This window comes from Salvelinus namaycush, chromosome 4 (assembly GCF_016432855.1).
Source record: "Salvelinus namaycush isolate Seneca chromosome 4, SaNama_1.0, whole genome shotgun sequence".
Taxonomy (NCBI): domain Eukaryota; kingdom Metazoa; phylum Chordata; class Actinopteri; order Salmoniformes; family Salmonidae; genus Salvelinus; species Salvelinus namaycush.
The window spans coordinates 84,299,904-84,325,902 of record NC_052310.1 but is presented as its reverse complement, the minus strand read 5'-3'; the positions used below and the strand labels follow the sequence as shown (position 1 = coordinate 84,325,902).

The 25,999-nt window shown below is 42.6% G+C and overlaps 1 protein-coding gene across 1 annotated transcript in view; it reads left to right on the top strand.

Annotated features, from left to right (window-relative positions):
* The window catches only part of LOC120046878 (lysosomal cobalamin transport escort protein LMBD1-like), a 98,628-nt gene that overhangs the window by 13,052 nt on the left and 59,577 nt on the right, over window positions 1-25,999 (top strand). The window contains exons 4-7 of the mRNA XM_038992455.1: window positions 3,737-3,801; window positions 12,111-12,213; window positions 21,830-21,934; window positions 25,072-25,221. Coding sequence (XP_038848383.1) covers window positions 3,737-3,801; window positions 12,111-12,213; window positions 21,830-21,934; window positions 25,072-25,221 — 423 coding nt within the window. The remainder of the gene's footprint in view (window positions 1-3,736; window positions 3,802-12,110; window positions 12,214-21,829; window positions 21,935-25,071; window positions 25,222-25,999) is intronic.

The following is a 25,999-nucleotide window of genomic DNA, read 5'->3' as shown; positions in this document are numbered from 1 at the left end:
AAATGCATATTGTTATATTTGGAGGCACTTATTTGTTTTTCCTTTTCCTCCAACCCCCTTCGATGTGTAGAACGGATGTGGGTGGAGCCAGGTCTACATAAGGGTACAACTTTCAAAAAATCCCAAAAGCTCTGACGAAGGCCGTGTGGCCGATACGTAAGCTTATTAAATATCGGTGATACTATCAAGAGCAGTGTGTCGTTTCCTTTTTCCTTCATCTTGTTCAATTGTTGCCATGTACCTGCAAATAAGATTGCTCAGATGTGCGAGTGCCTTTTGAATTTTGCATTGGATATATTTGCCATATCATATGGAGACAGAAGCATAAACCTTTTACCTTATCATAAGTAGACATAATTATTAAATCCTTCCAATAGAAATTTAAAAAATCAATTTAGTTACGAATTGAACTTGAATTAAATGAGTTGACGCTTCACATGGGATGATTTCACTGAACAACAAAAGAAAGGGAATATTGAATGATCCCAAATGATCCATCTCCCAAAAACATTTTCAACATACATCTGTAAAATGATAGTCTAGAAACTAAAGCTTTGGTTGTCTTCCTCTCAGGCTTCCATGTCTTCTCCCTGGACCTCCTCAATGTCCTCCTCTTGAACATCAGACTCTGAGGCCTCATCATCACTGTCACTTTCCAACCTTGTTGAGGATGGCTTGTTGTCAGGCTCAAAAAGCCTCAAATTTGCCCGGATGGACACCAATTTTTCAGCCATTGTGTTGGTCTGCCTGTTGCGTGCGTTGGTGTGTGTGTTCCCAAACAAGGACCAGTTGCACTCTGAGGCAGCTGATGTTGGTGGGATTTGGAGGATGATGGAGGCAACAGGGGAAAGAGCCTCAGATCCACAAAGTCCCTTCCACCAGGTGGCTGATGTGATATGTTGGCACGACTGCCATATTGCATCTCCATCCCAAAGCCCTTGCTTGGAAGTGTACTTCGCCAGACTGCCAAGAACCTTGCCCTCATCCAGGCCAAGGTGGCGAGACATGGTAGTGATGACGCCATAGGCCTTGTTGATTCTCTGCACCAGACAGGATGCTCTTGCCAGTATACTTGGGGTCCAACATGCACGCTGCAGCGTATATGGGCTTCAGGCAGAAGTCTTCACGCTTTTTGATGTATTTCAGAACAGAATGTGGTGCTCTTATTCTTCTCACTTTGCTTGGTGAGGTAGATTGTTGCTATAACTTGATGACCCTTCCTATACCTAACATTTTCCTTGGCTCTCTTGTAGAGTGTATCCATTGTTTTCAGTGCCATGATGTCCCCGAGGAGCAGATTCAATGCATGAGCAGCACAGCCAATGGGTGTGATCTGAGGGTAGGACTCCTCCACTTTAGACCAAGCAGCCTTCATGTTCGCGGCATTGTCTGTCACCAGTGCAAATACCTTCTGTGGTCAAGGTCATTGATGACTGCCTTCAGCTCATCTGCAATGTAGAGACCGGTGTGTCTGTTGTCCCTTGTGTCCGTGCTCTTGTAGAATACTGGTTGAGGGGTGGAGAGGATGTAGTTAATTATTCCTTGCCCACGAACACCCATCAGAGATGATTGCAATACAGTCTGCTTTCTCTATGATTTGCCTGGCCTTCACTTGAACTTTGTTGAACTCTGCGTCCAGGAAATTAGTAGATAAAGCATGTCTGGTTGGAGGGGTGTATGTTGGGCGAAGGACATTCAGAAATCTCTTCCAATACACATTGCCTGTGAGCAACAGAGGTGAACCAGTATCATACACAGCTCGAGCAAGACATTCATTAGCATTTCTCTGACTACGTTCCTCCATTGAGTCAAAAAAGCGTCTGATTCTAGGAGGACCATGAGCTGTTGCTATCGAATAGAAGTAGAGGGACTTTTGTCAGAGGTTGCTTGTTGTGAGCGCTGAGGGAACTTTATGCACTTGGCCAGATGATTCTGTATCTTTGTTGCATTCTTCACATATGATTTGCCACAGTATTTGCAAATGTACACAGCTTTTCCTTCTACATTAGCTGCACTGAAAGGTCTCCGCACATCATATAGTGCCCGTGGCATTTTCATGTAAAGATTAGATTTTTTTAAATAAAAAAATAAAAAAACAAAATCCATGTACAGATAGATATTTAAGCAGTTAGATTAAACAACTCCTTTTGTAAGTTAAATGTTTTAAAATGAAAAGTATTGAAACAGGTGAATTAACACTCCTCAGTTAGCAGGCTCAATAAAGCTAAAACCCACATGGTAGCAAAACTAGCAGAAATTGTTAACAAGTTAGAAATTATTTAAACACACTTTGCTGTAGGCTACTATTTACTAGTTAACAAAAAAATTATGTATGTAAAATAAAATATTCACCCCACCCAGTATTGTAATAAAAACTTACCAGAAAGCATGTAGTCCTTGGCTCAGACAGTGTAGTAGCGTGGGCTCAATAGCATCTCATTAGTTTGCAAGATCTTGAGAGTCAGCTGTACATGTGATGGACGAATGCACTGTGCATGCGGAGGGTTGCAATTCCATTGAATTGGGGATAGTTTAACCAAAATATACCACAAGACCTAGAATTGCCTTATGTTTATCCCACAAAAAAAGGTTCACTGTTATAAGCAAACTTTTTTTTGATGAACTTAAGCAAAATACCCGGGCTTAACTTCTCATGGAAAATTTCCCGGAAAGTTTCCAACCCTTTGCAACCCTACAAGTTGGACACAGCCGTGGTTATTACAGGGATACTACATGTTGTTCACAGAGAGACAGCATTTTCTGAAGGAGACACAGTTAGACTCAGAAGATTAACACAGGCTGTCAGATGTGATTGGGCTCAGCAATGTCATGGTATTTGTGTCTGTGTGCGCGTGTGTTTGGTGTGTGTGTGTGTGTGTGTGTTGTGGGGTGTCTGTATCTGGCATATGTGTGTACATGTGTTTGACTGTATTTTGTCCCTGGTGGCCAAAGTTGGTAAGTGACATTTTTAGCTGACCTGAGGCCAGAAGGGCCACTGGAAGGCTGGCAAGCAGACAGACACACACACACACACACACACACACACTGGTCTGGGCCTCTGTTTCGCCTCCCCTGCCTCCCCGTCATCTTTGGCAGCAGTGGCAGACCGCGCTCTGTGCCCGGCCAGTCCATATGGCCATGCTTTGACAAATGACATGACCCTTAGGTTAAAGTCTGAAGGCCCATGAGTTGCCATTCTAACACGTTTCAGTCCCCTCTGCATGTAGTCTACAGCATGGAGGATATTAATACCTAACACTTCCCTTGTGACTGATGCCTTCAACAACATAACATCTCTCTTTTATCTTCTCTCTTTCTCTCACCTTTTCTCTTTCTGTCTCTTTCTCTCTTTTCTTTCTCTCCCTCTCCATCCTCTCTCTTTCTCTCCCTCCTCTCTTTCTCTCCCTCTTCCTCCTCTCTCTCTCTCTCCCTCCTCTCTCTCCCTCTCCCTCCCCCTCCTCTCTCTCCCTCTCCCTCCTCTCTCTCCCTCTCCCTCCCCCTCCTCTCTCTCTCTCCCTCCTCTCTCTCTCTCCCTCCTCTCTCTCTCTCCCTCCTCTCTCTCCCTCTCCCTCTCCCTCCTCTCTCTTTCTCTCCCTCTCCCTCCTCTCTCTTTCTCTCCCTCTCCCTCCTCTCTCTTTCTCTCCCTCTCCCTCCTCTCTCTTTCTCTCCCTCTCCCTCCCCTCTCTTTCTCTCTCTCTTTCTCCTCTCTCTCTTTCTCTCTCTGTCTCTCCTTCAGATTCTGCTGGGAATTTTCTTCATCCTGTTCGCTCTGCTGTTTGTTGTCGCTCTGTTCATTTCAAAGTAAGTAGACTCATGTACACCTAACCTGCCATATAAATGTAATGCAGAGTCACTCTTATTTACTACAACACATAGGTATTACTGTCTCTGGGTACGATAGTAATAGTTAGTATAGATAGTACAGGCCCACGTCACACAGACAGTGTTGTTACTAAGACTCATGAGTCACACAGACAGTGTTGTTACTAAGACTCCTGAGTCACACAGACAGTGTTGTTACTAAGACTCATGAGTCACAAAGACAGTGTTGTTACTAAGACTCATGAGTCACACAGACAGTGTTGTTACTAAGACTCATGAGTCACACAGACAGTGTTGTTACTAAGACTCATGAGTCACACAGACAGTGTTGTTACTAAGACTCATGACTCACACAGACGTCAACTCTAGTAATTGTAGTTAGTGTAGCCAGTGAAGTTGCAGGGTCCTGACAGTGTGATTGTAGTTAGTGTAGCCAGAGAAGTTGCAGGGTCCTGACAGTGTGATTGTAGTTAGTGTAGCCAGTAAAGTTGCAGGGTCCTGACAGTGTGATTGTAGTTAGTGTAGCCAGTAAAGTTGCAGGGTCCTGACAGTGTGATTGTAGTTAGTGTAGCCAGTAAAGTTGCAGGGTCCTGACAGTGTGATTGTAGTTAGTGTAGCCAGTAAAGTTGCAGGGTCCTGACAGTGTGATTGTAGTTAGTGTAGCCAGAGAAGTTGCAGGGTCCTGACAGTGTGATTGTAGTTAGTGTAGCCAGTAAAGTTGCAGGGTCCTGACAGTGTGATTGTAGTTAGTGTAGCCAGTAAAGTTGCAGGGTCCTGACAGTGTGATTGTAGTTAGTGTAGCCAGTAAAGTTGTAGGGTCCTGACAGTGTGATTGTAGTTAGTGTAGCCAGTAAAGTTGCAGGGTCCTGACAGTGTGATTGTAGTTAGTGTAGCCAGTAAAGTTGCAGGGTCCTGACAGTGTGATTGTAGTTAGTGTAGCCAGTAAAGTTGCAGGGTCCTGACAGTGTGATTGTAGTTAGTGTAGCCAGTAAAGTTGCAGGGTCCTGACAGTGTGATTGTAGTTACTGTAGCCAGAGAAGTTGCAGGGTCCTGACAGTGTGATTGTAGTTAGTGTAGCCAGTAAAGTTGCAGGGTCCTGACAGTGTGATTGTAGTTAGTGTAGCCAGTAAAGTTGCAGGGTCCTGACAGTGTGATTGTAGTTAGTGTAGCCAGTAAAGTTGCAGGGTCCTGACAGTGTGATTGTAATTAGTGTAGCCAGTAAAGTTGCAGGGTCCTGACAGTGTGATTGTAGTTAGTGTAGCCAGAGAAGTTGCAGGGTCCTGACAGTGTGATTGTAGTTAGTGTAGCCAGTAAAGTTGCAGGGTCCTGACAGTGTGATTGTAGTTAGTGTAGCCAGTAAAGTTGCAGGGTCCTGACAGTGTGATTGTAGTTAGTGTAGCCAGTAAAGTTGCAGGGTCCTGACAGTGTGATTGTAGTTAGTGTAGCCAGTAAAGTTGCAGGGTCCTGACAGTGTGATTGTAGTTAGTGTAGCCAGTAAAGTTGCAGGGTCCTGACAGTGTGATTGTAGTTAGTGTAGCCAGTAAAGTTGCAGGGTCCTGACAGTGTGATTGTAGTTAGTGTAGCTAGTAAAGTTGCAGGGTCCTGACAGTGTGATTGTAGTTAGTGTAGCCAGAGAAGTTGCAGGGTCCTGACAGTGTGATTGTAGTTAGTGTAGCCAGAGAAGTTGCAGGGTCCTGACAGTGTGATTGTAGTTACTGTAGCCAGAGAAGTTGCAGGGTCCTGACAGTGTGATTGTAGTTAGTGTAGCCAGAGAAGTTGCAGGGTCCTGACAGTGTGATTGTAGTTAGTGTAGCCAGAGAAGTTGCAGGGTCCTGACAGTGTGATTGTAGTTAGTGTAGCCAGTAAAGTTGCAGGGTCCTGACAGTGTGATTGTAGTTAGTGTAGCCAGTAAAGTTGCAGGGTCCTGACAGTGTGATTGTAGTTAGTGTAGCCAGTAAAGTTGCAGGGTCCTGACAGTGTGATTGTAGTTAGTGTAGCCAGAGAAGTTGCAGGGTCCTGACAGTGTGATTGTAGTTAGTGTAGCCAGTGAAGTTGCAGGGTCCTGACAGTGTGATTGTAGTTAGTGTAGCCAGTAAAGTTGCAGGGTCCTGACAGTGTGATTGTAGTTAGTGTAGCCAGTAAAGTTGCAGGGTCCTGACAGTGTGATTGTAGTTAGTGTAGCCAGTAAAGTTGCAGGGTCCTGACAGTGTGATTGTAGTTAGTGTAGCCAGTAAAGTTGCAGGGTCCTGACAGTGTGATTGTAGTTAGTGTAGCCAGAGAAGTTGCAGGGTCCTGACAGTGTGATTGTAGTTAGTGTAGCCAGTAAAGTTGCAGGGTCCTGACAGTGTGATTGTAGTTAGTGTAGCCAGTAAAGTTGCAGGGTCCTGACAGTGTGATTGTAGTTAGTGTAGCCAGTAAAGTTGCAGGGTCCTGACAGTGTGATTGTAGTTAGTGTAGCCAGTAAATTTGCAGGGTCCTGACAGTGTGATTGTAGTTAGTGTAGCCAGTGAAGTTGCAGGGTCCTGACAGTGTGATTGTAGTTAGTGTAGCCAGTAAAGTTGCAGGGTCCTGACAGTGTGATTGTAGTTAGTGTAGCCAGAGAAGTTGCAGGGTCCTGACAGTGTGATTGTAGTTAGTGTAGCCAGAGAAGTTGCAGGGTCCTGACAGTGTGATTGTAGTTAGTGTAGCCAGTAAAGTTGCAGGGTCCTGACAGTGTGATTGTAGTTAGTGTAGCCAGTGAAGTTGCAGGGTCCTGACAGTGTGATTGTAGTTAGTGTAGCCAGTAAAGTTGCAGGGTCCTGACAGTGTGATTGTAGTTAGTGTAGCCAGAGAAGTTGCAGGGTCCTGACAGTGTGATTGTAGTTAGTGTAGCCAGCGAAGTTGCAGGGTCCTGACAGTGTGATTGTAGTTAGTGTAGCCAGTAAAGTTGCAGGGTCCTGACAGTGTGATTGTAGTTAGTGTAGCCAGTAAAGTTTGAGTGTGCTGTCATATCTCATATCTGATAAAAGTTCATATGGATTTATGATGCATGGTTAAACTGTGGTTGTGTCTGTTATAGTAACATGATGTTAATGTGAAATGGTTTGTGTCTGTTATAGTAACATGATGTTAATGTGAAATGGTTTGTGTCTGTTATAGTAACGTGATGTTAATGTTAAATGGTTTGTGTCTGTTATAGTAACATGATGTTAATGTTAAATGGTTTCTGTCTGTTATAGTAACATGCTGTTTAACTAATGTTAAATGGTTTGTGTCTGTTATAGTAACATGATGTTAATGTTAAATGGTTTGTGTCTGTTATAGTAACATGCTGTTTAACTAATGTTAAATGGTTTGTGTCTGTTATAGTAACATGATGTTTAACTAATGTTAAATGGTTTGTGTCTGTTATAGTAACATGATGTTAATGTTAAATGGTTTGTGTCTGTTATAGTAACGTGTTGTTTAACTAATGTTAAATGGTTTGTGTCTGTTATAGTAACATGATGTTAATGTTAAATGGTTTGTGTCTGTTATAGTAACATGATGTTTAACTAATGTTAAATGGTTTGTGTCTGTTATAGTAACGTGTTGTTTAACTAATGTTAAATGGTTTGTGTCTGTTATAGTAACATGATGTTAATGTTAAATGATTTGTGTCTGTTATAGTAACGTGCTGTTTAACTAATGTTAAATGGTTTGTGTCTGTTATAGTAACGTGTTGTTTAACTAATGTTAAATGGTTTGTGTCTGTTATAGTAACGTGTTGTTTAACTAATGTTAAATGGTTTGTGTCTGTTATAGTAACATGATGTTAATGTTAAATGGTTTGTGTCTGTTATAGTAACATGATGTTTAACTAATGTTAAATGGTTTGTGTCTGTTATAGTAACATGATGTTAATGTTAAATGGTTTGTGTCTGTTATAGTAACGTGCTGTTTAACTAATGTTAAATGGTTTGTGTCTGTTATAGTAACGTGTTGTTTAACTAATGTTAAATGGTTTGTGTCTGTTATAGTAACGTGTTGTTTAACTAATGTTAAATGGTTTGTGTCTGTTATAGTAACGTGTTGTTTAATGTTAAATGGTTTGTGTCTGTTATAGTAACGTGTTGTTTAACTAATGTTAAATGGTTTGTGTCTGTTATAGTAACGTGTTGTTTAACTAATGTTAAATGGTTTGTGTCTGTTATAGTAACGTGATGTTAATGTTAAATGGTTTGTGTCTGTTATAGTAACATGATGTTAATGTTAAATGGTTTGTGTCTGTTATAGTAACGTGTTGTTTAACTAATGTTAAATGGTTTGTGTCTGTTATAGTAACATGATGTTAATGTTAAATGGTTTGTGTCTGTTATAGTAACATGCTGTTAATGTTAAATGGTTTGTGTCTGTTATAGTAACGTGATGTTAATGTTAAATGGTTTGTGTCTGTTATAGTAACGTGTTGTTTAACTAATGTTAAATGGTTTGTGTCTGTTATAGTAACATGATGTTAATGTGAAATGGTTTGTGTCTGTTATATTAACATGATGTTAATGTTAAATGGTTTGTGTCTGTTATAGTAACGTGTTGTTTAACTAATGTGAAATGGTTTGTGTCTGTTATAGTAACATGATGTTTAACTAATGTTAAATGGTTTGTGTCTGTTATAGTAACATGATGTTTAACTAATGTTAAATGGTTTGTGTCTGTTATAGTAACGTGATGTTAATGTTAAATGGTTTGTGTCTGTTATAGTAACATGATGTTTAACTAATGTTAAATGGTTTGTGTCTGTTATAGTAACATGTTGTTTAACTAATGTTAAATGGTTTGTGTCTGTTATAGTAACATGTTGTTTAACTAATGTTAAATGGTTTGTGTCTGTTATAGTAACGTGTTGTTTAACTAATGTTAAATGGTTTGTGTCTGTTATAGTAACATGATGTTAATGTGAAATGGTTTCTGTCTGTTATAGTAACATGCTGTTTAACTAATGTTAAATGGTTTGTGTCTGTTATAGTAACATGATGTTAATGTGAAATGGTTTTCTGTCTGTTATAGTAACGTGATGTTAATGTTAAATGGTTTGTGTCTGTTATAGTAACATGCTGTTTAACTAATGTTAAATGGTTTGTGTCTGTTATAGTAACATGATGTTAATGTTAAATGGTTTCTGTCTGTTATAGTAACATGCTGTTTAACTAATGTGAAATGGTTTGTGTCTGTTATAGTAACATGTTGTTTAACTAATGTTAAATGGTTTGTGTCTGTTATAGTAACGTGTTGTTTAACTAATGTTAAATGGTTTGTGTCTGTTATAGTAACATGATGTTAATGTTAAATGGTTTGTGTCTGTTATAGTAACGTGTTGTTTAACTAATGTTAAATGGTTTGTGTCTGTTATAGTAACATGATGTTTAACTAATGTTAAATGGTTTGTGTCTGTTATAGTAACATGATGTTTAACTAATGTTAAATGGTTTGTGTCTGTTATAGTAACATGATGTTTAACTAATGTTAAATGGTTTGTGTCTGTTATAGTAACATGATGTTAATGTTAAATGGTTTGTGTCTGTTATAGTAACATGTTGTTTAACTAATGTTAAATGGTTTGTGTCTGTTATAGTAACGTGATGTTAATGTTAAATGGTTTGTGTCTGTTATAGTAACGTGTTGTTAATGTTAAATGGTTTGTGTCTGTTATAGTAACATGATGTTTAACTAATGTTAAATGGTTTGTGTCTGTTATAGTAACGTGTTGTTAATGTTAAATGGTTTGTGTCTGTTATAGTAACATGATGTTTAACTAATGTTAAATGGTTTGTGTCTGTTATAGTAACATGATGTTAATGTTAAATGGTTTGTGTCTGTTATAGTAACATGATGTTTAACTAATGTTAAATGGTTTGTGTCTGTTATAGTAACGTGATGTTAATGTGAAATGGTTTGTGTCTGTTATAGTAACGTGTTGTTTAACTAATGTTAAATGGTTTGTGTCTGTTATAGTAACGTGTTGTTTAATGTTAAATGGTTTGTGTCTGTTATAGTAACGTGTTGTTTAACTAATGTTAAATGGTTTGTGTCTGTTATAGTAACATGTTGTTTAACTAATGTTAAATGGTTTGTGTCTGTTATAGTAACGTGTTGTTTAACTAATGTTAAATGGTTTGTGTCTGTTATAGTAACATGATGTTAATGTTAAATGGTTTGTGTCTGTTATAGTAACATGATGTTTAACTAATGTTAAATGGTTTGTGTCTGTTATAGTAACATGATGTTAATGTTAAATGGTTTGTGTCTGTTATAGTAACATGCTGTTAATGTTAAATGGTTTGTGTCTGTTATAGTAACAGGATGTTTAACTAATGTTAAATGGTTTGTGTCTGTTATAGTAACATGATGTTAATGTTAAATGGTTTGTGTCTGTTATAGTAACGTGTTGTTTAACTAATGTTAAATGTTTTGTGTCTGTTATAGTAACGTGTTGTTTAACTAATGTTAAATGGTTTGTGTCTGTTATAGTAACATACTGTTAATGTTAAATGGTTTGTGTCTGTTATAGTAACGTGTTGTTTAACTAATGTTAAATGTTTTGTGTCTGTTATAGTAACATGATGTTTAACTAATGTTAAATGGTTTGTGTCTGTTATAGTAACGTGATGTTAATGTGAAATGGTTTGTGTCTGTTATAGTAACGTGATGTTAATGTTAAATGGTTTGTGTCTGTTATAGTAACGTGTTGTTTAACTAATGTTAAATGGTTTGTGTCTGTTATAGTAACATGATGTTTAACTAATGTTAAATGGTTTGTGTCTGTTATAGTAACGTGATGTTAATGTTAAATGGTTTGTGTCTGTTATAGTAACATGATGTTTAACTAATGTTAAATGGTTTGTGTCTGTTATAGTAACATGATGTTAATGTTAAATGGTTTGTGTCTGTTATAGTAACATGATGTTAATGTTAAATGGTTTGTGTCTGTTATAGTAACATGATGTTTAACTAATGTGAAATGGTTTGTGTCTGTTATAGTAACATGATGTTAATGTTAAATGGTTTGTGTCTGTTATAGTAACATGATGTTAATGTTAAATGCTTTGTGTCTGTTATAGTAACATGATGTTTAACTAATGTGAAATGGTTTGTGTCTGTTATAGTAACGTGTTGTTTAACTAATGTTAAATGGTTTGTGTCTGTTATAGTAACATACTGTTAATGTTAAATGGTTTGTGTCTGTTATAGTAACGTGTTGTTTAACTAATGTGAAATGGTTTGTGTCTGTTATAGTAACATGATGTTAATGTTAAATGGTTTGTGTCTGTTATAGTAACATGATGTTTAACTAATGTTAAATGGTTTGTGTCTGTTATAGTAACGTGTTGTTAATGTTAAATGGTTTGTGTCTGTTATAGTAACATGATGTTTAACTAATGTTAAATGGTTTGTGTCTGTTATAGTAACGTGTTGTTAATGTTAAATGGTTTGTGTCTGTTATAGTAACATGATGTTTAACTAATGTTAAATGGTTTGTGTCTGTTATAGTAACGTGTTGTTAATGTTAAATGGTTTGTGTCTGTTATAGTAACATGATGTTAATGTTAAATGGTTTGTGTCTGTTATAGTAACGTGTTGTTTAACTAATGTGAAATGGTTTGTGTCTGTTATAGTAACGTGTTGTTTAACTAATGTTAAATGGTTTGTGTCTGTTATAGTAACATGATGTTTAACTAATGTGAAATGGTTTGTGTCTGTTATAGTAACATGATGTTAATGTTAAATGGTTTGTGTCTGTTATAGTAACATGATGTTTAACTAATGTTAAATGGTTTGTGTCTGTTATAGTAACGTGTTGTTAATGTTAAATGGTTTGTGTCTGTTATAGTAACATGATGTTTAACTAATGTTAAATGGTTTGTGTCTGTTATAGTAACGTGTTGTTAATGTTAAATGGTTTGTGTCTGTTATAGTAACATGATGTTAATGTTAAATGGTTTGTGTCTGTTATAGTAACGTGTTGTTTAACTAATGTGAAATGGTTTGTGTCTGTTATAGTAACGTGTTGTTTAACTAATGTTAAATGGTTTGTGTCTGTTATAGTAACATGATGTTAATGTTAAATGGTTTGTGTCTGTTATAGTAACATGATGTTAATGTTAAATGGTTTGTGTCTGTTATAGTAACGTGTTGTTAATGTTAAATGGTTTGTGTCTGTTATAGTAACGTGTTGTTTAACTCATGTTAAATGGTTTGTGTCTGTGAATGTACGCGCCTATGAACAATAATTTCCTTGGAAGAGAACTAAACTAGTCTGTTCTGTTCTGCAGTTTGGACAAAGCTCTTCACTCTGCTGGCATCAGTTCTGGCTTCATGGTGTTTGGCACCAACCTCACCAACCCTCTGAATGAACTCCTGCTGACTCTACAGCCTGTGAGTACTGTTTGTGTGTGTGTGTGTAGATGAATGCACTTACTGTAAGTCGCTCTGAATAAGAACGTCTGCTAAATGACAAAAGGTTTAAGTGTTTGTGTGTGTATATGTGTATGCCATGTGTGTCTGCGCGCAGCCTGTGAGTATACTGAAGCCCCTCTTTCCTTAAAGTGGGATAATGTTTCAAGCCTTTGGCATCAGTGGGATAATGTTTCATGCTGTTGGTCTCAGTGGGATAATGTTCCATGCCGTTGACCTCAGTGGGATAATGTTTCAAGCCTTTGGCATCAGTGGGATAATGTTTCATGCTGTTGGTCTCAGTGGGATAATGTTCCATGCCGTTGACCTCAGTGGGATAATGTTCCATGCCGTTGGCCTCAGTGGGATAATGTTCCATGCCGTTGGTCTCAGTGGGATAATGTTCCATGCCGTTGACCTCAGTGGGATAATGTTCCATGCCGTTGACCTCAGTGGGATAATGTTTCAAGCCTTTGGCATCAGTGGGATAATGTTTCATGCTGTTGGTCTCAGTGGGATAATGTTCCATGCCGTTGACCTCAGTGGGATAATGTTCCATGCCGTTGGCCTCAGTGGGATAATGTTCCATGCCGTTGACCTCAGTGGGATAATGTTTCATGCCGTTGGCCTCAGTGGGATAATGTTTCATGCCGTTGGCCTCAGTGGGATAATGTTCCATGCCGTTGGTCTCAGTGGGATACTGTTCCATGCCGTTGGCCTCAGTGGGATAATGTTTCAAGCCGTTGGTCTCAGTGGGATAATGTTTCATGCCGTTGGCCTCAGTGGGATAATGTTTCATGCCGTTGGTCTCAGTGGGATAATGTTTCATGCCGTTGGCCTCAGTGGGATAATGTTCCATGCCGTTGGCCTCAGTGGGATAATGTTCCATGCCGTTGACCTCAGTGGGATAATGTTCCATGCCGTTGGTCTCAGTGGGATAATGTTCCATGCTGTTGGTCTCAGTGGGATAATGTCCCATGCCGTTGGCCTCAGTGGGATAATGTTCCATGCCGTTGGCCTCAGTGGGATAATGTTCCATGCCGTTGGCCTCAGTGGGATAATGTTTCATGCCGTTGGTCTCAGTGGGATAATGTTTCATGCCGTTGGTCTCAGTGGGATAATGTTCCATGCCGTTGACCTCAGTGGGATAATGTTCCATGCCGTTGGCCTCAGTGGGATAATGGTCTATGCTGTTGACCTCAGTGGGATAATGTTCCATGCCGTTGGCCTCAGTGGGATAATGTCCCATGCCGTTGGCCTCAGTGGGATAATGTTCCATGCCGTTGGCCTCAGTGGGATAATGTTCCATGCCGTTGGCCTCAGTGGGATAATGTTCCATGCCGTTGGCCTCAGTGGGATAATGGTCTATGCTGTTGACCTCAGTGGGATAATGTTCCATGCCGTTGGCCTCAGTGGGATAATGTCCCATGCCGTTGGCCTCAGTGGGATAATGTTCCATGCCGTTGGCCTCAGTGGGATAATGTTCCATGCCGTTGACCTCAGTGGGATAATGTTTCAAGCCTTTGGCATCAGTGGGATAATGTTTCATGCTGTTGGTCTCAGTGGGATAATGTTCCATGCCGTTGACCTCAGTGGGATAATGTTCCATGCCGTTGGCCTCAGTGGGATAATGTTCCATGCCGTTGACCTCAGTGGGATAATGTTTCATGCCGTTGGCCTCAGTGGGATAATGTTTCATGCCGTTGGCCTCAGTGGGATAATGTTCCATGCCGTTGGTCTCAGTGGGATACTGTTCCATGCCGTTGGCCTCAGTGGGATAATGTTTCAAGCCGTTGGTCTCAGTGGGATAATGTTTCATGCCGTTGGCCTCAGTGGGATAATGTTTCATGCCGTTGGTCTCAGTGGGATAATGTTTCATGCCGTTGGCCTCAGTGGGATAATGTTCCATGCCGTTGGCCTCAGTGGGATAATGTTCCATGCCGTTGACCTCAGTGGGATAATGTTCCATGCCGTTGGTCTCAGTGGGAAAATGTTCCATGCTGTTGGTCTCAGTGGGATAATGTCCCATGCCGTTGGCCTCAGTGGGATAATGTTCCATGCCGTTGGCCTCAGTGGGATAATGTTCCATGCCGTTGGCCTCAGTGGGATAATGTTTCATGCCGTTGGTCTCAGTGGGATAATGTTTCATGCCGTTGGTCTCAGTGGGATAATGTTCCATGCCGTTGACCTCAGTGGGATAATGTTCCATGCCGTTGGCCTCAGTGGGATAATGGTCTATGCTGTTGACCTCAGTGGGATAATGTTCCATGCCGTTGGCCTCAGTGGGATAATGTCCCATGCCGTTGGCCTCAGTGGGATAATGTTCCATGCCGTTGGCCTCAGTGGGATAATGTTCCATGCCGTTGGCCTCAGTGGGATAATGTTCCATGCCGTTGGCCTCAGTGGGATAATGGTCTATGCTGTTGACCTCAGTGGGATAATGTTCCATGCCGTTGGCCTCAGTGGGATAATGTCCCATGCCGTTGGCCTCAGTGGGATAATGTTCCATGCCGTTGGCCTCAGTGGGATAATGTTCCATGCCGTTGGCCTCAGTGGGATAATGTCCCATGCCGTTGGCATCAGTGGGATAATGTCCCATGCCGTTGGCCTCAGTGGGATAATGTTCCATGCCGTTGGCCTCAGTGGGATAATGTTCCATGCCGTTGGCCTCAGTGGGATAATGTTCCATGCGTTGGTCTCAGTGGGATAATGTTCCATGCCATTGGCCTCAGTGGGATAATGTTCATAATTTTTGTTGATCTCGTATTATCTACAATAATGAATTATATTACTAAAACAGTACAGGTCACACGGGGTCAAGCAGTATCTTTTACCATAATAATACATTATTAAGTACATGCCATTTTCCAGGCCATTTTACATTACTTTTAGAACTTACTTTATCATCAGTGTGGAATGGTAAGTGGCTCGGTAGAGATTTAAATGAGTAGTTCAATGTATTTTACTTTAACTTGATGTTAGTAGTGGAATGGTAAGTGGCTCGGTAGAGATTTAAATGAGTAGTTCAATGTATTTTACTTTAACTTGATGTTAGTAGTGGAATGGTAAGTGGCTCGGTAGAGATTTAAATGAGTAGTTCAATGTATTTTACTTTAACTTGATGTTAGTAGTGGAATGGTAAGTGGCTCGGTAGAGATTTAAATGAGTAGTTCAATGTATTTTACTTTAACTTGATGTTAGTAGTGGAATGGTAAGTGGCTCGGTAGAGATTAAATGAGTAGTTCAATGTATTTTATTTTAACTTGATGTTAGTTGTGGAATGGTAAGTGGCTCGGTAGAGATTAAATGAGTAGTTCAATGTATTTTATTTTAACTTGATGTTAGTTGTGGAATGGTAAGTGGCTCGGTAGAGATTTAAATGAGTAGTTAAATGTATTTTACTTTAACTTGATGTTAGTAGTGGAATGGTAAGTGTTCCGGTGCCTTGGTATATAATCGTTCCATTGCCACCCTACGTCATCGTTCTCAAATCAGCTAATTAGATCAAGAAGTATTAAAGAGAGCATGGGTCCCAAATGGCACTCCATTCCCTATATAGTGCACTACTTTTGACAAGATCCCTATGGTGCCATTTGGGACACAGTCAGAGAGAAGTCCTGGCCATTGATTTCTGCAATTAGAGTAGGATACTTTAATTAAAATATATTATTCCCCCAGGACCCATGGCGAAGGAGAATAATCACCACCACATTACTGGCGTATTCATAATGTCTTCTCTGTGATGTGAATGACCAAAACCCTGGGTTCCTAATCCCAACATAGTGCACTACTTTTGAGAGATAGAGGGAGGGAGAGAGAGTTGTCGATATACAGTTGAAGTCGGAAGTTTACATACACTTAGGTCGTTTTTTAACCACTCCACAAATTTCTTGTTAACAAACTATAGTTTTGTCAAGTCGGTTAGGCCATCTACTTTGTACATGATACAAGTAATATTTCCAACAATTGTTTACAGACAGATTATTTCACTTATAATTCACTGTATCACAATTCCAGTGGGTCAGAAGTTTACATACTCTAAGTTGACTGTGCCTTAAAACAGCTAGGAAAATTCCAGAAAATGATGTCATGGCTTTAGAAGCTTCTGATAGGCTAATTGACATAATTTGAGTCAATTGGAGGTGTACCTGTGGATGTATTTCAAGGCCTACCTTCAAACTCAGTGCCTCTTTGCTTGACATCATGGGAAACTCAAAAGAAATCAGCCAAGAACTCAGAAAAAAACATTGTAGACCTCCACAAGTCTGGTTCATCCTTGGGAGTAATTTCCAAACGCCTGAAGGTACCACATTCATCTGTACAAACAATAGTACGCAAGTATAAACACCATGGGACCATGTAGCCGTCATACCGCTCAGGAAGGAGATGCGTTCTGTCTCCTAGAGATGAACGTGCTTTGGTGCGAATAGTGCAAATAAATCCCAGAACAACAGCAAAGGACCTTGTGAAGATGCTGGAGGAAACGGGTACAAAAGTATCTATATCCACAGTAGAATGAGTCCTATATTGACATAACCTGAAAGGCCGCTCAGCAAGGAAGAAGCCACTGCTCCAAAACCGCCATAAAAAAGCCAGACTACGGTTTGCAACTGCACATGGGGACAAAGATCATACTTTTTGGAGAAATGTCCTCTGGTCTGATGAAACAAAAATAGAACTGTTTGGGCATAATGACCATCGTTATGTTTGGAGGAAAAAGGGGGAGGCTTGCAAGCCGAAGAACACCATCCCAACCGTGAAGCATGGGGGTGGCAGCATCATGTTGTGATGGTGTTTTTCTGCAGGAGGGACTGGTGCACTTCACAAAATAGATGGTATCATGAGGATGGAAAATTATGTGGATATATTGAAGCAACATCTCAAGACATCAGTCAGGAAGTTAAAGCTTGGTCGCAAATGGGTCATCCAGATGAACAATGACCCCAAACAAACTTCCAAAGTTGTGGCAAAATGGCTTACGGAACACAAAGTAAAGGTTTTGGAATGGCCATCACAAAACCCTGTCCTCAACCCTATAGAAAATGTGTGGGCAGAACTGAAAACGCATGTGCGAGCAATGCTACCAAATACTAATTGAGTGTATGTAAACTTCTGACCCACTTCTAATGTGATAAAAGAAATAAACGCTGAAATACATCATTTTCTCTACTATTATTCTGACATTTCACATTCCTAAAATAAAGTGGTGATCCTAACTGACCTAAAACAGGGAATTTTTACTCGGATTAAATGTCAGGAATTGTGAAAAACTGAGTTTAAATGTATTTGGCTAAGGTGAATGTAAACTTCCGACTTCAACTGTATATAGAGCATAGGCTGCTATTTGAGATAATCCAGCCCCTGATTGGTTTGTAGGAGGATCTGATGATGGGAATTGTAAAGGTCACAGTGTATCCTACTATTTAAAATGCATGTCAAGCCCAGTAGGAGTTATGAGTGTAAAGCTGCCAAAGTGCCAGGCATTAACATTTCCTCCACAGTGACGTGCAGCCAAAGCAACTTATTGGACAGTCATTTTCCGTCAGCATGACTTTCAAAGAGTTTTCCACCCACAAAACTTTTAAATGTATTATTATTTTTTGAGCGACCCACTGAAGCGAACACACACCTAGACACACACACACACACCTACAGTGTTTCTCTATGTATACTACCATGCTCCATACTACCATGCTCCATACTACCATGCTTCGAGTGCATTCTCTGAGGACGTTCCTGTGAGCGCGAGGTTCTGGAAAATACATGAAACATTCCATTTGAGAAGCACTACCCCTGCTGTATTACCTCACGCCGAGCAGCACTCCCCCTACTGTATTACCTCACGCCGAGCAGCACTCCCCCTACTGTATTACCTCACGCTGAGCAGCACTCCCCCTACTGTATTACCTCACGCTGAGCAGCACTCCCTCTACTGTATTACCTCACGCTGAGCAGCACTCCCCCTACTGTATTACCTCACGCCGAGCAGCACTCCCCCTACTGTATTACCTCACGCCGAGCAGCACTCCCCCTACTGTATTACCTCACGCTGAGCAGCACCCCCCCTACTGTATTACCTCACGCTGACCAGCACTCCCCCTACTGTATTACCTCACGCTGAGCAGCACTCCCCCTACTGTATTACCTCACGCTGAGCAGCACTCCCCCTACTGTATTACCTCACGCTGAGCAGCACTCCCCCTACTGTATTACCTCACGCCGAGCAGCACTCCCCCTACTGTATTACCTCACGCCGAGCAGCACTCCCTCTACTGTATTACCTCACGCTGAGCAGCACTCCCCCTACTGTATTACCTCACGCTGAGCAGCACTCCCCCTACTGTATTACCTCACGCTGAGCAGCACTCCCCCTACTGTATTACCTCACGCTGAGCAGCACTCCCCCTACTGTATTACCTCACGCTGAGCAGCACTCCCCCTACTGTATTACCTCACGCTGAGCAGCACTCCCCCTACTGTATTACCTCACGCTGAGCAGCACTCCCGCTACTGTATTACCTCACGCTGCACCTTCCCATTCACTGACCCTTCTTCCAGCCAGGAAAATGGCATCAATAGAGACCAAACAAGATGTAGACAAAGCAAACGTTTTACTTCATAACTATCAGCTAGCTGTATGTGAATCATAATAATGTAGCTAACCCAGATACTTTAACAAGCAAAAATTACCTAAAACTAATGTTATGCATGGTAAATGTCAATTATTCGTGGGTAGCTTTCAGTACTAGTAGCTAGTTAGCCCTATTGACTTACTATGGGCTTGCGACCTACGCACACTACAGTGGGTATTGTAGGCAGGTAAACATTCCAAAATTAACACAGCATGTATTTATTAACGTATCAAGATAACATTTTGTAGTCAGGCAACATATGAGATGTGAATAGGAAACGTTACAGTCCAAAGTCTGAGTTTATTTTCTCTCGCTTCAGCTCAAAGAATGACTGCCATTGCTATAAATATTTTTTTGGGGTAATTTTCTATGTTGGTTGCGTCCTATTTCTTTGCATACTTTCTGTTGAAGCTTGCATGGATGGATGCTTCAAAATATGTACACACGGAGTACACATTAGAGAAGTGCCCTCCGTGCTCCGTTTCACATACTTTGATTTGGACTCCTACTCCGACCCTCCCATGCTCCAATGTGCGTACTCGGAGCACGGTAGTATGCTTTTGGAGAAACACCACTAGACACACATACACACCTCGTATTTCAACACTCTCTATTGACTTGACTATGCCTCTGAGGATTAATGGGCCAGGACAGAGTGTTACAGTACAGCAGACTACTACCAGGACAGAGTGTTACAGTACAGCAGACTACTACCAGGACAGAGTGTTACAGTACAGCAGACTACTACCAGGACAGAGTGTTACAGTACAGCAGACTACTACCAGGACAGAGTGTTACAGTACAGCAGACTACTACCAGGACAGAGTGTTACAGTACAGCAGACTACTACCAGGACAGAGTGTTACAGTACAGCAGACTACTGCCAGGACAGAGTGTTACAGTACAGCAGACTACTACCAGGACAGAGTGTTACAGTACAGCAGACTACTACCAGGACAGAGTGTTACAGTACAGCAGACTACTACCAGGACAGAGTGTTACAGTACAGCAGACTACTGCCAGGACAGAGTGTTACAGTACAGCAGACTACTGCCAGGACAGAGTGTTACAGTACAGCAGACTACTGCCAGGACAGAGTGTTACAGTACAGCAGACTACTGCCAGGACAGAGTGTTACAGTACAGCAGACTACTGCCAGGACAGTGTTACAGTACAGCAGACTACTACCAGGACAGAGTGTTACAGTACAGCAGACTACTACCAGGACAGAGTGTTACAGTACAGCAGACTACTACCAGGACAGAGTGTTACAGTACAGCAGACTACTACCAGGACAGAGTGTTACAGTACAGCAGACTACTGCCAGGACAGAGTGTTACAGTACAGCAGACTACTACCAGGACAGAGTGTTACAGTACAGCAGACTACTGCCAGGACAGAGTGTTACAGTACAGCAGACTACTACCAGGACAGAGTGTTACAGTACAGCAGACTACTACCAGGACAGAGTGTTACAGTACAGCAGACTACTGCCAGGACAGAGTGTTACAGTACAGCAGACTACTGCCAGGACAGAGTGTTACAGTACAGCAGACTACTACCAGGACAGAGTGTTACAGTACAGCAGACTACTATCAGGACAGAGTGTTACAGTACAGCAGACTACTACCAGGACAGAGTGTTACAGTACAGCAGACTACTACCAGGACAGTGTTACAGTACAGCAGACTAATGCCAGGACAGAGTGTTACAGTCCAGCAGACTACTACCAGGACAGAGTGTTACAGTACAGCAGACTACTACCAGGACAGAGTGTTACAGTACAGCAGACTACTACCAGGACAGAGTGTTACACTATAGCAGACTACTGCCAGGACAGAGTGTTACAGTACAGCAGACTACTACCAGGACAGAGTGTTACAGTACAGCAGACTACTATCAGGACAGAGTGTTACAGTACAGCAGACTACTACCAGGACAGTGTTACAGTACAGCAGACTACTACCAGGACAGAGTGTTACAGTACAGCAGACTACTACCAGGACAGAGTGTTACAGTCCAGCAGACTACTATCAGGACAGAGTGTTACAGTACAGCAGACTACTGCCAGGACAGAGTGTTACAGTACAGCAGACTACTGCCAGGACAGAGTGTTACAGTACAGCAGACTACTGCCAGGACAGAGTGTTACAGTACAGCAGACTACTGCCAGGACAGAGTGTTACAGTACAGCAGACTACTACCAGGACAGAGTGTTACAGTACAGCAGACTACTGCCAGGACAGAGTGTTACAGTACAGCAGACTACTGCCAGGACAGAGTGTTACAGTACAGCAGACTACTACCAGGACAGAGTGTTACAGTACAGCAGACTACTACCAGGACAGAGTGTTACAGTATAGCAGACTACTACCAGGACAGAGTGTTACAGTACAGCAGACTACTGCCAGGACAGAGTGTTACAGTACAGCAGACTACTGCCAGGACAGAGTGTTACAGTATAGCAGACTACTACCAGGACAGAGTGTTACAGTACAGCAGACTACTGCCAGGACAGAGTGTTACAGTACAGCAGACTACTACCAGGACAGAGTGTTACAGTACAGCAGACTACTACCAGGACAGAGTGTTACAGTACAGCAGACTACTGCCAGGACAGAGTGTTACAGTACAGCAGACTACTACCAGGACAGAGTGTTACAGTATAGCAGACTAATGCTGCTAATTGCCCCATCTCAACACAGCTCTGTGTGTGTGTGTGTGTGTGTGTGTGTGTGTGTGTGTGTGTGTGTGTGTGTGTGTGTGTGTGTGTGTGTGTGTGTGTGTGTGTGTGTGTGTGTGTGTGTGTGTGTGTGTGTGTGTGTGTGTATTGGGATGATGCTCTGTTGAAGAGGAATGAGTTGGGAGCTATCACACTGTCTCTCTGTTTCTCTCTCTGTCTCTCTCTGTCTCTCTGTGTCTCTCTGTGTCTCTCTCTCTCTAACCTTTGACCTGATGTCTCCCAGGTGTTCCCGTTGGATTATGTCCTGATCACTGTCATCACCATGTACTTTGTGTTCACCTCCATGGCCGGCATCAGGAACATGGGCATCTGGTTCTTCTGGATACGGGTCAGGACAGCTCCCCACACACACACACACACACAACACACAACACACAACACACAACACACACACACACACACACACACGCACAGGCACACACACACACACTCGCCCGTTCATAGAGTAATCACATAATAGAAGATTTGTATCATTATGTCTCATCTCATTGCTACATCTATGTGTGGTAGATGAACCTGCTTTCGCTGTTTCTCCACGATTATCTTTCAGACATACTATCTATAACTGCATGTTTCCTGTCTCTCTATAACTTCCTAGGAGACATTCTCTGTTGTTTTTAACTAGCTGGAAGACATACTAATCTAACTGACAGCAGACATAATCATCTAACTGACGGCAGACGTAATCACCTAACTGACAACAGACGTAATCACCTAACTGACAGCAGACGTAATCTCCTAACTGACAGCAGACGTAATCTCCTAACTGACAGCAGACGTAATCTCCTAACTGACAGCAGACATAATCACCTAACTGACAGCAGACATAATCACCTGACAGCAGACATAATCACCTAACTGACGGCAGACATAATCACCTAACTGACAACAGACGTAATCGCCTAACTGACGGCAGACGTAATCGCCTAACTGACGGCAGACGTAATCGCCTAACTGACGGCAGACGTAATCGCCTAACTGACGGCAGACTTAATCGCCTAACTGACGGCAGACGTAATCGCCTAACTGACGGCAGACGTAATCGCCTAACTGACAACAGACGTAATCTCCTAACTGACGGCAGACGTAATCACCTAACTGACGGCAGACGTAATCGCCTAACTGACGGCAGACGTAATCGCCTAACTGACGGCAGACGTAATCGCCTAACTGACGGCAGACGTAATCTCCTAACTGACGGCAGACGTAATCGCCTAACTGACGGCAGACGTAATCGCCTAACTGACGGCAGACGTAATCGCCTAACTGACGGCAGACGTAATCGCCTAACTGACGGCAGACGTAATCGCCTAACTGACGGCAGACGTAATCGCCTAACTGACGGCAGACGTAATCGCCTAACTGACGGCAGACGTAATCGCCTAACTGACGGCAGACGTAATCGCCTAACTGACGGCAGACGTAATCGCCTAACTGACGGCAGACGTAATCGCCTAACTGACGGCAGACGTAATCGCCTAACTGACGGCAGACGTAATCGCCTAACTGACGGCAGACGTAATCACCTAACTGACGGCAGACGTAATCACCTAACTGACAACAGACGTAATCACCTAACTGACAACAGACGTAATCACCTAACTGACGGCAGACGTAATCGCCTAACTGACGGCAGACGTAATCGCCTAACTGACGGCAGACGTAATCACCTAACTGACGGCAGACGTAATCACCTAACTGACAACAGACGTAATCACCTAACTGACAACAGACGTAATCACCTAACTGACGGCAGACGTAATCACCTAACTGACGGCAGACGTAATCATCTAACTGACGGCAGACGTAATCACCTAACTGACGGCAGACGTAATCACCTAACTGACGGCATACGTAATCACCTAACTGACGGCAGACGTAATCACCTAACTGACAACAGACGTAATCGCCTAACTGACGGCAGACGTAATCGCCTAACTGACGGCAGACGTAATCGCCTAACTGACGGCAGACGTAATCGCCTAACTGACGGCAGACGTAATCACCTAACTGACAACAGACTTAATCACCTAACTGACAACAGACGTAATCGCCTAGCTGACAACCGACGTAATCGCCTAACTGACGGCAGACGTAATCGCCTAACTGACGGCAGACGTAATCGCCTAACTGACGGCAGACGTAATCGCCTAACTGACGGCAGACGTAATCGCCTAACTGACGGCAGACGTAATCGCCTAACTGACGGCAGACGTAATCGCCTAACTGACGGCAGACGTAATCGCCTAACTGACGGCAGACGTAATCGCCTAACTGACGGCAGACGTAATCGCCTAACTGACGGCAGACGTAATCGCCTAACTGACGGCAGACGTAATCACCTAACTGACGGCAGACGTAATCACCTAACTGACAACAGACGTAATCACCTAACTGACAACAGACGTAATCACCTAACTGACGGCAGACGTAATCGCCTAACTGACGGCAGACGTAATCGCCTAACTGACGGCAGACGTAATCACCTAACTGACGGCAGACGTAATCACCTAACTGACAACAGACGTAATCACCTAACTGACAACAGACGTAATCACCTAACTGACGGCAGACGTAATCACCTAACTGACGGCAGACGTAATCATCTAACTGACGGCAGACGTAATCACCTAACTGACGGCAGACGTAATCACCTAACTGACGGCATACGTAATCACCTAACTGACGGCAGACGTAATCACCTAACTGACAACAGACGTAATCGCCTAACTGACGGCAGACGTAATCGCCTAACTGACGGCAGACGTAATCGCCTAACTGACGGCAGACGTAATCACCTAACTGACAACAGACTTAATCACCTAACTGACAACAGACGTAATCACCTAGCTGACAACCGACGTAATCACCTAACTGACGGCAGACGTAATCGCCTAACTGACGGCAGACGTAATCGCCTAACTGACGGCAGACGTAATCGCCTAACTGACGGCAGACGTAATCGCCTAACTGACGGCATACGTAATCATCTAACTGACGGCAGACGTAATCGCCTAACTGACGGCAGACGTAATCGCCTAACTGACGGCAGACGTAATCGCCTAACTGACGGCAGACGTAATCGCCTGACTGACGGCAGACGTAATCGCCTGACTGACGGCAGACGTAATCGCCTGACTGACGGCAGACGTAATCGCCTAACTGACGGCAGACGTAATCGCCTAACTGACGGCAGTAATCGCCTAACTGACGGCAGACGTAATCACCTAACTGACGGCAGACGTAATCATGAACTGAACTGTGTTGTCTGACAGCAGACATACTAATCTAACTGAACTGTGTTGTCTGACAGCAGACATACTAATCTAACTGTAATGAGTTGTCTGACAGCAGACATACTAATCTAACTGTAATGTGTTGTCTGACAGCAGACATACTAATCTAACTGTAATGTGTTGTCTGACAGCAGACATACTAATCTAACTGTAATGTGTTGTCTGACAGCTGTACAAGATCAGACCCAAGAGAACCCGTCCCCAGGCCCTCCTCTTCCTCTGCATGATTCTACTGCTGATTGTCCTTCACACCAGCTTCATGATCTACAGCCTGGCCCCGCAGTACGTCATGTACGGTAGCCAGAACTACCTGCTGCAGGTGAGCTGCTGTGTGGGGAGGCCTGGGTGTGTCTGGGGGGTCTGGTGGGGGTGTGTGGGGTGGGTGTGTGTTTGGGGATCTGGAGAAGGGGTGGGGGTGTTTGTGGGGGGACCTCGGAGGGGCTGGGGGTGTGTTTGGGGGATCTAGGGAGGGGTTGGGGGTGTCTGGGGAGGGTGTGTGTGTGTGGGGGGGGGGGGGGGGGGGGGTGAGTGTCTGGGGAGGTGGTGGGGGGGTTGAGAGTGTGTGTGTTGTCATATCTTGTGTAAAAAAGAAAGTCATTAATAATGTTAGAACTCTAAGGAAAGATATTTTAATGAGCGTAAATCCACATCACACACGCACACCAATACTGTTCACCTCTATACCCAGCCTCATTCATCATCTCTCTCTGTCCTTAATACCATCATCTCCTTCTGATCCATTGGAGCAGGGAACCAGGGGATTTATAACTTGAGCCCTGCTCTAACATTCTTCCATTTAGGTTTCACTGTCAATTTGGGTGGATTAAATCCAACAAACTCTGAAGGAGTGAGGAGTGAGGGTTCCATCCTCCTGAATCCTCCTGAAGGAGTGAGGGTTACATTCTCCTGAATCCTCCTGAAGGAGTGAGGGTTACAACCTCCTGAATCCTCCTGAAGGAGTGAGGTTTCCATTCTCCTGAATCCTCCTAAAGGAGTGAGGGTTCCATCCTCCTAAAGGAGTGAGGGTTCCATTCTCCTGAATCCTCCTGAAGGAGTGAGGGTTCCATCCTCCTGAATCCTCCTGAAGGACTGAGGGT